Raw genomic sequence first — 14,019 nt, forward strand, 5'->3', positions numbered from 1 at the left:
GGAGTGCTCACTGGGAAAAGCTTGATCCACTTTACTTCCTTCAGTCCATCTTGTGTATCAGTTGCTAAAGAGGAATTTATCCAATGAAGAGCAGTGGACAGTAAAGTCTTTCTTATAGTGACCCCTTGTGGTCAAGTTTATAAGTTCAGTTTTGTGGTTGAAATTTGCACTGTTTAAAAAAATAAAAAAATAATATGTAAAGCTGAAATTGAAAAGTGTTGACATTTGAATAGTTTTAACCCTAAACTAAAGACCCCCCCTAAAATGAATCTTTATTGCTATTATTATTATTATTATTATTATTATTAATAAAAATATATATAATATGGAACACACAGTTATAATACTCATTGTTTACTATGAATATTAATGTCCTAAGTAACCTTATAGCCCTTGGCAAAGCCTTTTTAATGGTGAAACGTTGGGGAGGTCATACAGGATTTTATGCAGTGTTGCCTCGGAGTTTGGCAGTCAGCTACAATACAAGTGCCAGTGTATCTCGCAGCTACTATACAAAACGCCAGCGGGCTTACAGTACACTGAGCAGTGGCAGTTATTAAGTGATGTGAGAGATCACTTAGGACATTAATAATCTTAACACTGAGTATTGTAACTGTGTGTGTTCCATATTATATATATTGTTAATAATAATAGCAATAAAGATTGATTTTAGGGGGGGGGGGGTGGACTTTAGTTGAGAGCTTTCCCCGCAGGGGGAAATGCCCAAAGGGTTGGAATAATAATGTTATTGCCCTGAGACTCACCAGGGAAAGTGTGGTAATGAAATTTGAAAGGTGACTTGAAATATTAGTAACACTTTAAGGTGTTGAGTAGCCTTACCTTAAGGGTCTATTCACACGTACAGTATTCTGCCCAGATTTGATGCGCAGGATTTGAAGCTGTGTTCAGTCATTCAGCAGAAAATCCTGCGCATCAAATCTGCACAGAATACTGTATGTGTGAATAGACCATAAAAGTGAACCTGTCACAAATTCCATGGTGCTTGAACCACTGGCCACATGAAACACAGACCTACTGCCTACTCACAATGATAATTTACTCTCTATAGCTGTGTCATTTCAGAGGAATCATTACTGTAACTTTGGCTGTGAATGAGGCACTGGTGGCGATGCACTGTTCATAACTGACAGATATTTCTCTGTCAATTAAGGTTGGCCATCTTGAGACAGAGCCCTGTTTCTAGCTGAAGTTACAACTAGGATTACTCTGAAATTCCAAGTACAGTAATTCATAGTAAATCATAGGTGGTTGTGATAAAAGAGCTTGTCTGTGTTTCATGCTGCCCATGCTTTACGCAGCACGAAACTTCTCTCTACTGTTCAAATGTGCATCAGAAAGAAAAGATGTATAGCTGTACAAAAAACTAGTTATCTCCTGAAGTTACCACTCTATTTTTGTTGAAGCTGAGCACTATTGTTCTTTAGTTGTGCAATTCTTTCAGATAACTTTTTTATTGTGTGCCTCTGTCTCTGAATCTGTCGTTGCAAGGTTCTTACTTTCTTCTTAAGTTTCTCAGTATCTGGGTTAAGACGAGGAGAATCTTCTTCATTGTGCACTGCTGAATAAGTATGGTCACAAGGTCTATGTATTTCTGCTTTTTGGAATTCATCCCAAACTTCCGAAGACCTACAGTATTCAATGTTTTGGTTTGTTGCCGCTATCTGTTTTCTTCTACTTTTCCTTGCTTTGAGGACAGAAGGCACAGCACCTATGCGTAGTTGGGGTAACAGCATCCCTGGGCGTAAAATGTAATCTTTGTCTTTGAAATGGTCACTGCAGATTCTGCTGGATGCTGATGGTTCCCATTTAGAGTACTGAAGAGCTTTAATCCATTTGGAAAGGCGCACAGGATTTTTCATAGGAAATCTGTGAAAAGAGGAAATAGTCTTAGAGAATGTTCACATGATGAATTTTCGCTATTCCGCAGAAATTCCTTTTAGCAAAACTTGCTGAATTGAATTGCGGAATTCCGCCAGAATTTCTGTTGTACTTAGAATACAGAATTCCACAGAAATTCAAACCCCATTGACTTATATGGAATTCTGCTAAATATAAGATTGTCTTATATTTTAACGGAAAGCAGAATTAGGCAGTAAATTGAAACGGAATTTCCAACAGAATTCTCTACACAGAAATTCTGTTGTGTGAACAAAGCCTTATACACTCGAAGGATTCCCCTACTAAAGTTTAGAGACCTGTGCTGGTTACAGTGGGGGGTATTCATCAAGAGTGGAGTAGGTGAACATCTTTTTACCCCAATAATTCATGTGGTGCAAACTATGTACCTGCACCAGATTTATTACATGGTGCAGGGAATGTGATAAATCCGGTGCTGATCACATTTCTAACTTCAGTACAACACTTTGTAAGGTACCTCTTTGTGACATTTTGTGCAACTTTTTAACATGTGTGCAAAAATGTGCAACTTTTTAATAATGCGGTCAGCAGTCAGTTTTGTAAGCCAGGGCTGGTGTAGATTTGCGCCTCAGTTAGCGCAGTCGTGACAAAAGATACAATAAACTAAAAAGACACACATCATAAATTCCTGACCACTGCATGAGATCAACTGCAATCACCACTTGGTATGTTCTTTTTATAAAAATCTTCTAAAGCAAAAGTCCAAATTAAAAGTCTCTAAACAGCATCTGAGACAAACTGTGTGACCAATGTACACCACAAAACAGGGTAAAACCAATGATAAAATCCCCCTAGTGAGTTTTCTAACACTCTGGCAAGCTATTACTTGGGCACCTATTAGACAGGAGAGAACACAGAGGAGTCCTATCAGACAGGAGAGAGCACAGAGGAGTCCTATCAGACAGGAGAGAGCACAGAGGAGTGCTATCAGACAGGAGAGAGCACAGAGGAGTGCTATCAGACAGGAGAGTGCACAGAGGAGTCCTATCAGACAGGAGAGAGCACAGAGGAGTGATATCAGACAGGAGAGAGCACAGAGGAGTGCTATCAGACAAGAGAGTACACAGAGGAGTGCTATCAGACAGGAGAGTGCACAGAGGAGTGCTATCAGACAGGAGAGAGTACAGAGGAGTGCTATCAGACAGGAGAGAGCACAGAGCAGTGCTATCAGATAGGAGAGAGCACATAGGAGTGCTATCAGACAGGAGAGAGCACAGAGGAGTCCTGACAGACAGGAAAGAGGACAGAGGAGTCCTAACAGACAGGAGAGAGCACAGAGGAGTCCTATCAGACAGGAGAGAGGACAGAGGAGTCCTGACAGACAGGAGAGAGCACAGAGGAGTCCTATCAGACAGGAGAGAGAACAGAGGAGTACTATCAGACAGGAGAGAGCACAGAGGAGTCCTGACAGACAGGAGAGAGCACAGAGGAGTCCTATCAGACAGGAGAGAGAACAGAGGAGTGCCATCATCAGACAGGAGAGAGAGCACAGAGGAGTCCTATCAGACAGGAGAGAGAACAGAGGAGTGCCATCATCAGACAGGAGAGAGAGCACAGAGGAGTGCTATCAGACAGGAGAGAGCACAGAGGAGTACTAGCCCACCCTCACTTACTGAACTTTGTCCATGAATGTGCTTCAGCTTGGACAAAGCTATGATTTTATAAAGAGGAAATAACATTTTCTCATGAAGTATATTAGAAAGTTAATGTTTTGCCAAGATGTACAACATATAAAAAGTTTTTGGATTTGACACTGCCCATTTAAGGACACAGCTCATTTTCATTTTTGCAAATTAGTTTTTTCCTCCTTGCCTTAAGAGCCACAACTCTTATTTTTCCATCTAGAGACAGATTTGAGCAGTGTTTTTTTGCACGACCAGTGGTACTTTCTAATGACACCTTTTATTTTACCTCGACAAAGGTTTGTTCCCGAAACGCCATGTTGAGGTGGTGTCTCTCATTGTCCTGGCACCTGTGGGAAAATCCTAAGTATATGCGGATTCATACTTTTATCCTTATATATGCTGTTTAGATGTTTTCCTTGCAATTGTTACTGCAATATGCACTCAATATATAGTGTAAACTATATATTGAGAGTCATTTTCCGGAACAAAGTGTGTCACCAGTTATTTTCTTCCCCACTTGGGTGAGACACTTCCTTCCTGTTTTATATAATTCTTTGTGTGAGATAACTAAAATATTTAGCAATTTTCTTAAACCATTATTTCTCTGTTGCTAGTATACTGGGGAAATTTATCAAAACCTGAGCGGAAAAAAAGTTAACCAGTTGTCAATAACAACCAATCAGATCACTTCTTTTATTATTTATTATAACCCTGGGATATATTCATATTGTCTGTATTTTCTGTCTGCTGTGTTTTTACACAGTGCGCTTTATGGTAAAAATGACAAGTCTTAATTCTGTAGTTCAATGTGATTATTAGGGATGTCCTGATACCATTTTTCAAGTCCCTTAAAAGGTGAACTCTGGTGGAAACAAGTAGAAAATAAATGTTTTCAAATTAACTGGCTCCAGAAAGTTAAAAGATTTGTAAATGACTTCTATTTCAAAATCTGAAGCCTTCCAGTACTTATCAGCTAAGGTGTACTACAGAGGAAGTTGTGTAGTTCTCTCCAGTCTGATAACAGTGCTCTCCGCTGACACCTCTGTCCGTGTCAAGAACTATTCAGATTAGAAGCATATCCCCATAGCAAACCTCTCCCGCTCTGGACAGTTCCTGACACGGACAGAGGTGTCAGCAGAGAGCACTGTGGTCAGACAGAAAAGAACAATACAACTTTATCTGTAGTATACAGTAGCTGATAAGTACTGGAAGGGTTAAGATTTTTAAATAGAAGTAATTTACAAATCTCTTTAACTTTCTGGCACCAGTTGATTTGAAAACATTTATTTTACTTTGTAATGACATCAATAATTTTCCCACAAAATCTACGACTAAATCACACAAAAAATAATTGTGGGGCTAAATTGAAAAAAAAAAAAAACACATTTTGTAAATTTTGGGGGCTTCTGATTCTATGCAGAGCAAAAGACACCTTATATTTATTTTGTAGGTCCATACGATTAAAATGATACCAAACTCAGGGTGCATTCACACCACGTTTTTGCAATACAGTTCCCGCATCAGGTTTTTGATGAAAAACAGATTTCTCAAAACCAGACTAAACTGTATCAAAACGTGTGTACAAATTTCAACCCGTATACAGTTAAAAACCGTATACGGTTTGAAAAATGATGTCCAGTTGCATCCGTTTTTTAAGAAAAAACATAAACATTTTTAACTTTTCACTCCATTTTGAATAAAGTTGAAATGAAATTCCAAGAAAAAAAACTGTGCAAAGTCAAAAACCATATGGTGAAAACAGGATGGAACCGTACACATATATGGTTCTGAATGGTTTCCATTGACTCCCATGTTAAAAAAAAGATATACGGTTTAATATAGTTTTTCACCCGGACCAAAACCCGTGGTAGACTACGGTTTTGGGTACGATGGGGAAAAAAACTGTCAAAACCGCACAGGATGCAACACGGACACAACCTGATGCATCTTTTGGCATACGGTTTTCAATGGAGAGTCAATTCATACAGTTTTCAATACGGTTCCATACGGTTTTCACATTGAAAATTTATATGGGAACTGTATTGCAAAAATGTGGTATGAATGCACCCTTATATAGGTTTGATTTTGTTTTACTTCTGTTAAAAAATTATAACTTTATGCACGAAAATTAGTAAGTTTAAAAATGTCCTCTTCTGACCCCTATAACTTTTTTATTATCCCGTATATGGTGATGTGTGAGGCCTAATTTTTTGCGCTGTGTTCTGAAAATTTTATTGGTACCATAAATGTTAAATATATATTTTAGGGTATACAAAGTGACCAAAAATACGCAATTTTGGAATTTGGTATTTTTTTTATGTATACGCCATTGACTGTGCGGTTTAATTAACATATTTTTTTATAGTATGGACATTTGCGCACGTGGCGATACCAAATGTTTATTTTGTTTATATATTTTTTATATTTTTTTTTTTCTTTATTAGTCCCCTTAGGGGAGTTTTAGGAGGAATCATTAGATTCCTCCTACAGATCAATGTAGTTCCATAGAACTACATTGATCTGTGTGCTCTGCGCTCGATTGAAAAAATCTGGTCCAGCCAGGCTCTATCAATTACAGAGCCGCAGCCAGTGCCGGAGGAGAGGTAAGCCCTCCGGCTACCTCAGAAGTGGATCGCGCCCCGCGATCGCGATGCGGGGGGGACGGGCGATCCACCCCACTGGACCACCAGGGAGTATTTAAAGGTCCCGTTAGATGCCACTGTCAGCTTTGACAGGGGCGATCTAAAGGGTTAATAGCTAGCCGCGGTGATTGCCGTACGTAAGCTACACGAATCAGCTGGGGGCCAGCCGGTATGGCGCGGGCTCCCGACTCGAGCCCACACCATACTGGCCGGCCCCCAGCTGATTCATACACAGTTAACGGCACAAGGACGTGTATACACGTCCTTGGTCGTTAACCAGTTAAGACTAAGTTAGAGTACCAATACTTATTTTTATGGTTCAACAAATATTATTGAAAAGTTTTCCATTGCATAAAGATACATAGAATAGTGCGACAGGTATGTAGTGTTAACATTACAGCACATGAAGCCGGTATGTCAATTTACTTTAGTACAGTATTTTGTACACAATGTTGGTTTTAGAGAGCTGATCTTATGAGCTTTTATAATAATCTCCTTAAAAGGTGATCTTTTTGGATAGTCAATACTTTTTTCAATATCATGTGACAGGTTTTTTTTTTATTTTAATGGGAAAAGGGGGTGTTTTGTAGTTTTTATTAGTGGAAGGGCTTTTTTATATCTTTTTTTTTTATTCAAACTTTTATTATTTATTCATTTTTAATTTTTTTACACATTTTTTCACAAATTTTTTAGTTCCCATAGGGGACTATTACATTATTATTGTTTTATTATTCATTTAATTTGTCCATATATGGGGCCGTATGAGGGCTTATTTTTTGTTCGTGATCTGTAGCTTTTTAGGTACCATTATTGTTTTGATAGGACTTTTTGATCGCTTTTTATAATTTATTTTCTGAAAATCAGCATTTTTGGTGTTTAGTATTTTTTTTATGCTTACACTGTTCACATGCAGGATTATAAACAGTATAATAGGCTGGACAATTATGCACATGGTAATACCAAATATGTTTATTAGGGGAGGGGCATTTATGTAATTTTAAAAACATTTTATACAATTTAAGTCCCCATAGAGGACTTTAATCTGCAATCATTAGAGTGCATTCATTGTATAATGCTATGCCTATGGCGGCCATCCACTGATACAGCCTAGTTAAGCCGGGAAGGGGGATTTGGTATAATAAAAATAAATATTTTTATTTATTTATTTATGTTTACACTTTTTTTAGTCCACATAGAGACTGCTTATACTGATCAATTGAATGCTATGCTATTATTAAGGCAGTATTGGAAGAGCTAATACAGAAGACTTGAAGCGTCCCCTGTGCAATTGGACAGGGCCCAGAACGTGATTTGTACACAAAGGAAGGAAGAGGAGGTGCCAGGTTAAGGAGGGGGGGGGGGTAATAAATCAGTATTTCGGAGAGAAAGGGGCCATAGAGAGCATTATATAGGAGGGCATAGCGTGGAGTATATCGGAGAGAGGAGGCATTGGGAGTAAATCTAAGAGAGTGGGGGCAATAAGGAGCAGTATATGAGGGTGAGGAGGCCATAGGAAGATTTATATGTGTGCGTGTGTATGTGGAGGGGAGTGCCATAGAAAGCAGTATATGAGGATAAGGAGGACAAAGGAAGTAAAGTGTGTAGTGGGGGGGGGGGGGGGTAATGGGGGTATGTGAAAGAGTGGGATATTGGGAGGAATGTATGTGGAAGGGGCCGCAGGGAGCAGTGTGTGGAGATAAGTCTTTTGGTCTGATCTGGGGATCTGTATCACAAGATTTGTGTCATTATCTATACTTGGGATAGGTAATAAGTACCTGAATAGTGGGGTTTGACCACTGGTGGGGTTTACTTTAGACTGGTGTATGATATGTCACTATGTACCGTACTTAGATTGGTTACCTGAAAAATCTTTTTCCACATTCCTTAGCAAAGACGCTATTGCAACCATGTACTGCACAGGTCACTGCACTGCTCTTCTCCAAAGGTCCATGTTTAACCTAGAAGAGATGCATAATATGGTATATATTTATGTACACACACACACATATATTTTATTTTTTTATTTTATTTTTTATAATTAATACACGCACTAGAAGGTGATTTGTTGGAAGAATGAGCAATCATTACTACTAAATAATAGAAGGGGTAAGCTGAAGGACTGTGACCACCACAGAGGTAAGTTTTAATTCCCACTTGGATAGTACTATAGTCTGGCACTGTATTGCAAAAGTACATTTCTCCCCTTCTTGACTCTTCCTAGTTGGAATTTGTTTTTGTTGAGGACAAAAGAGGTTAAAGGAGTATTCTTAGTTCTTAAAGTTATCCCCTGTCCACACAATCGAGCATAACTAGAGGATTGGTGGGGTTCTAGAGGCTGGTGGAGTTCTAGAGGTTGGAGGGGGTTTGGGGCCCTTGGTCTCAAAATTACCCACGCAGATTATGTGAAAGTTGGTAAAAGTTTAAAGGGGTTGTCCCACCACTTGTAATATATGTAATCATATATGGAGAGATGTATAAAAAACCTGTGCAGAGGAAACAATGCTGAGTTGCCCATAACAACCAATCAGATTGCTTCTTTCATATTTGAGAAGGCACCCGACCTTAAACAAATTTAAAGTATTTGGTAATATTGTTGTCAATTCATAGATACAAGTAGATACATTTTAATGCGCTTACAAAAGGCCTGTACCCTAAACAAGTTGCCATTATTATGCAGAGGCATGTGTGTATGTAGGTATAGTACCTGTTGTTTTTGCTCTGATAAACTCTCCTTGTTACTTCTTTCTTTGGGATTGATGAATTTAGATGACATTAATATTTGGCCTTTTGTTTGTTTTGCCAATACACTGTTCTCTGTTGGGTCAGCCTACAATGAAGAAAATGAATGATAGTTTTGTAGGTTATAACAAGATGAATATGAGGTATAGTATGGAAGAGCTTATACTGTACATTCCAGTCTTCTATGATATAAGACCACTATTACTGTATGTATACACATAAAGAACACATGGAAAATATTCTCTGCCTTTAAGCCATTGCTTAAAGAAAAACATAAGAAAACATATTTGGAGATTATGAAAGAACATTTTCTGATCCGATGAAACTAAAATTGGACTTTTCAGCTACCATGGGAAATGCGCAAAGCCAGCAGTTTCCCTTACCCCCAAGAACATCATTCCCACAGTAAACCATGATGACAGTGTCATGCAAGGGAGGGGGCTTTTTATTGTTAGATACTGGAAAACTGTTCACGATCAAATAAAAGAAATAAATATGGGATAATACCTATTATTGAGGAAAACCTATCATAACCAGAGATTAGAGCCAGGGATAGAGGTTCAACTTCCATTAGTACAATGACCCTAAACATTTTAATGTCTTGGAATGGCATAGTCAAAGTCAAGCCCTCAATCCAGTTGAGAATTTGAGGAATGACAAGAAGACAGCTGTACACTGATGCAACCTCTGTAACCTGAAGGAGGTGGAGCAGTGTTGCTTGAAAGGAAGGGAACACACTATTCCTGGGAGATGTTGCTGCCCACAGGGATGGTGAGGATATGTTTGGTAAGTCTTCCCTGTTGGTCCTGTAAGTAGCCCCTTGGAAGGTGAGCTATACTCACCTAGTTCCATCTTCTCTGGCTTTAATTTTGCCCCCCTCAGTGTGAGTGACAGCCCCGCATCACCTCTCTGCTCCCTAAGCAGATGGAGCAGAGCAATGACACGGGCCATGCCCCTTTCGGCAATCATGCTAATGGGGGCTGAGCATAGCTCCCTGCCCATGTCACGCATTATATATGGTAAATTCTCATAATAGGTTCCCTTTAATGTTTAAACCTTAACAATAAAAGTGAGTATTCTCCTAAATGGAAATAACCAAATATGACCCAATTAGAGATTTCCCCTTCCCAGTGTTAGTGATGCAAGGTCTAAATTTTTCAGTGTTGCAACATAAAAAGATACAATAAAATATTTACAAAAATGTGAGTGGTGTACTCACTTATGGGAGACTCTGTACATCACGTCAGAGAGTGGGGTATCAGCGGTCAAGCATGTGTGTGTTAACACTCTATTTAAAGTCTGTGGGACAGAGCACAGTGCTCTGCCACTCATAGAGTGTGAATGGAGTTGCAGCAAACAAGTCGATAGGCTTCCATTTCAAACAGAAAGACACAGGATCCCACTATTCCAGTGGCTGGTTTTGGGTCCCAATCTCTCACCGGGATACCCCTTAAAGGGGTACTCCGCCCCTGGCATCTTATCCCCTACCAAAGGATAGGGGATAAGATGTCAGATCGCCGCGGTCCCGCTGCTGGGGACCCCCAGGATTTCCGCTGCGGCACCCCGCCATCATTACTGCACAGAGCAAGTTCGCTCTGCACGTAATGACGGGCGATACAGGGGCCGGAGCAGCGTGATGTCATGGCTCCGCCCCTCATGACATCACGGCCCGTCCCCTTAATGAAAGTCTATGGCAGGGGGCGTGACGACCGCCACGCCCCCTTCCCATAGACTTGTATTGACAGGGGCGGGCCGTGACTTAACGATGCTCCGGCCCCTGTATTGCTCTGTACTCGCTCTGCGCAGTAATGATAGCGGGGTGCCCGCAGCAGCGATCCCCGGGGTCCCCAGGACTTCGCAATACAAACTGAGACTTTCTGAGTGAATAATTATTAAACTACATTACATGGACACTGAGCGTCACAAGACCACAGGCACAAAACATTTTTTTGATGAATGGAAATCTTTTATAGTTACTCATTACTCTGAGGCAGAGATAGTGGAACTGGTTCGGCCGTTTAAGCTGACTGTATGGTTTAGCTTGGAAGCCCTGCAGAATACCTTGGATGCCTTGTGCCTCCCCGATTGACAGTACACTGATACCTTTGGTGCCTTCCCTATTTTTACTGTATCTGTTGCTGTTGGGGGCTGGGCATGCTCTCAGTTTATGTGCATGCATATGTTTTTCTTGGGATTTTTGTGGGGTTTTTCCTCTAGTTGGAGATACAGGTCTTTTCCATATGTTTTAGGGGTGAGTCTTCCTGCTCATTTCCTCTACATGCTCAGGGTTTGCTTGATGCCATGCAATTCTGGTCACGTTACATTATTCACGTTTACACACGCACTTTGTCTGGGCACTTTGTGCAGTGCCTCGTTTTCTATGTTATGTTTGATGTTTATGTATTTTGTGGAAATCACAATAATCGCATTACATGATACCTGATGTGTATCCTGAGATTCCATTGCTGCTTGACTCTCTTTAGGTACTTTTATTAAAAGAGAAGGCACTGCATCTGGTGCTAGTTGAGGAACAGTTTCTCCTGGATATAACATGTAGTCTTTTTCAGTAAAATGATTGCTACAAATGCTAGTGGATCTTAAAGACGTGCTGCATTCACAGTGTAAAGCCTTAAGCCACTTGGACAACAGTTCAGGATTATTCACTGGAAACCTGGAAACGGGAACAAAAATGTTTTTTAAATCACAATTCAGGAAAAATGACATTATCCCTACAGCAGCTCTAATTTTACCAGTAAACAGGAGAAAGTGAAACACATACAGTCATGGCCGTAAATGTTGGTACCCCTGAAATTTTTCTAGAAAATGAAGTATTTCTCACAGAAAAGGATTGCAGTAACACATGTTTTGCTATACACATGTTTATTCCCTTTGTGTGTATTGGAACTAAACCAAAAAAAGGAGCAAAAAAAGCAAATTGGACATAATGTCACACCAAACTCCAAAAATGGGCTGGACAAAATTATTGGCACCCTTTACTTAATATTTGGTTGCACACCCTTTGGAAAAAAATTACTGAAATCAGTCGCTTCCTATAACCATCAATAAGCTTCTTACACCTCTCAGCCGGAATGTTGGACCACTCTTCCTTTACAAACTGCTCCAGGTCTCTCTTATTGGAAGGGCTCCTTTTCCCAACAGCAATTTTAAGATCTATCCACAGGTGTTCAATGGGATTTAGATCTGGACTCATTGCTGGCCACTTCAGAACTCTCCAGCACTTTGTTGCCATCCATTTCTGGGTGCTTTTTGACGTATGTTTGGGGTCATTGTCCTGCTGGAAGACCCAAGATCTCAGACGTAAACCCAGCTTTCTGACACAGGGCTTTAGAGTGCGACTCAAAATCCATTGGTAATCCTCAGATTTCATGATGCCTTGTACACATTCAAGGTACCCAGTGTCAGAGGCAGCAAAACAACCCCAAAACATCATTGAGCCTCCACCATATTTCACTGTAGGTACTGTGTTCTTTTCTTTGTAGGCCTCATTCCGTTTTCGGTAAACAGTAGAATGATGTGCTTTACCAAAAAGCTCTATCTTGGTATCATCTGTCCACAAGAGGTTTTCCCAGAAGGATTTTGGCTTACTCAAGTTCATTTTGGCAAAATGTAGCCTTGTTTTTTTATGTCTCTGTCAGCAGTGGGGTCCTCCTGGGCCTCCTGCTATAGCGTTTCATTTCATTTAACCCCTTAAAGACCGAGCCCTTTTTCACCTTAAGGACCCGAGCATTTTTTGAACATCTGACCACTGTCACTTTAAACATTAATAACTCTGGAATGCTTTTAGTTATCATTCTGATTCCGAGATTGTTTTTTCGTGACATATTCTACTTTAACTTAGTGGTAAAATTTTATGGTAACTTGCATCCTTTCTTGGTGAAAAATCTCCAAATTTGATGAAAAAAATGTAAATTTTGCATTTTTCTAACTTTGAAGCTCTCTGCTTGTAAGGAAAATGGATATTCAAAATAATTTTTTTTTGGGTTCACATATACAATATGTCTACTTTATGTTTGCATCATAAAATTTATGAGTTTTTCACTTTTGGAAGACACCAGAGGGCTTCAAAGTTCAGCAGCAATTTAGAAATTTTTCACAAAATTTTCAAACTCACTATTTTTCAGGGACCAGTTCAGTTTTTAAGTGGATTTGAAGGGTCTTCATATTAGAAATACCCCATAAAAGACCCCATTATAAAAACTACACCCCCCAAAGTATTCAAAATGACATTCAGTAAGTGTATTAACCCTTTAGGTGTTTCACAGGAATAGCAGCAAAGTGAAGGAGAAAATTCAAAATCTTCATTTTTTACACTCGCATGTTCTTGTAGACCCAATTTTTGAATTTTTGCAAGGGGTGAAAAGGAGAAAATTTTTACTTGTATTTGAAACCCAATTTCTCTCGAGTAAGCACATACCTCATATGTCTATGTAAAGTGTTCGGCGGGCGCAGTAGAGGGCTCAGAAGGGAAGGAGCGACAAATGGTTTTTGGGGGGCATGCCGCATTTAGGAAGCCTCTATGGTGCCAGGACAGCAAAAAAAAAACACTGTTACGCCGAGCGCTCCGGGTCCCCGCTCCTCCCCGGAGCGCTCGCTTCACTCTCTCCGCTGCAGCGCTCCGGTCACGTCCTCTGACCCGGGGCGCTGCGATCCCGCTGCCAGCCGGGATGCGATTCGCGATGCGGGTAGCGCCCGCTCGCGATGCGCACCCCGGCTCCCCTACCTGACTCGCTCCCCGTCTGTTCTGTCCCGGCGCGCGCGGCCCCGCTCCCTAGGGCGCGCGCGCGCCGGGTCTCTACGATTTAAAGGGCCACTGCGCCGCTGATTGGCGCAGTGGTTCCAATTAGGGTAATCACCTGTGCACTTCCCTATATTACCTCACTTCCCTTGCACTCCCTTGCCGGATCTTGTTGCCTTAGTGCCAGTGAAAGCGTTCCTTGTGTGTTCCTTGCCTGTGTTTCCAGACCTTCTGCCGTTGCCCCTGACTACGATCCTTGCTGCCTGCCCCGACCTTCTGCTACGTCCGACCTTGCTTCTGCCTACTCCCTTGTACCGCG

General features: G+C 40.6%; 1 protein-coding gene across 5 annotated transcripts in view; it reads right to left on the reverse strand.

Moving 5' to 3' along the window:
• Positions 1–321: 321 nt before the first annotated feature.
• The window catches only part of LOC130267574 (THAP domain-containing protein 5-like), a 33,110-nt gene continuing 19,412 nt past the window's right edge, over positions 322–14,019 (reverse strand). For all 5 annotated transcript variants that reach the window (XM_056517586.1, XM_056517577.1, XM_056517567.1 and 2 more), the window contains exons 6-9: positions 11,384–11,615; positions 8,910–9,032; positions 8,066–8,163; positions 322–1,887 (exon numbers count right to left, since the gene is read on the reverse strand). In XM_056517586.1, the coding sequence (XP_056373561.1) occupies positions 1,410–1,887; positions 8,066–8,163; positions 8,910–9,032; positions 11,384–11,615 (931 nt within the window). In that variant the 3' untranslated portion in view covers positions 322–1,409. The remainder of the gene's footprint in view (positions 1,888–8,065; positions 8,164–8,909; positions 9,033–11,383; positions 11,616–14,019) is intronic.

Source organism: Hyla sarda, chromosome 1, assembly GCF_029499605.1.
Source record: "Hyla sarda isolate aHylSar1 chromosome 1, aHylSar1.hap1, whole genome shotgun sequence".
NCBI lineage: Eukaryota > Metazoa > Chordata > Amphibia > Anura > Hylidae > Hyla > Hyla sarda.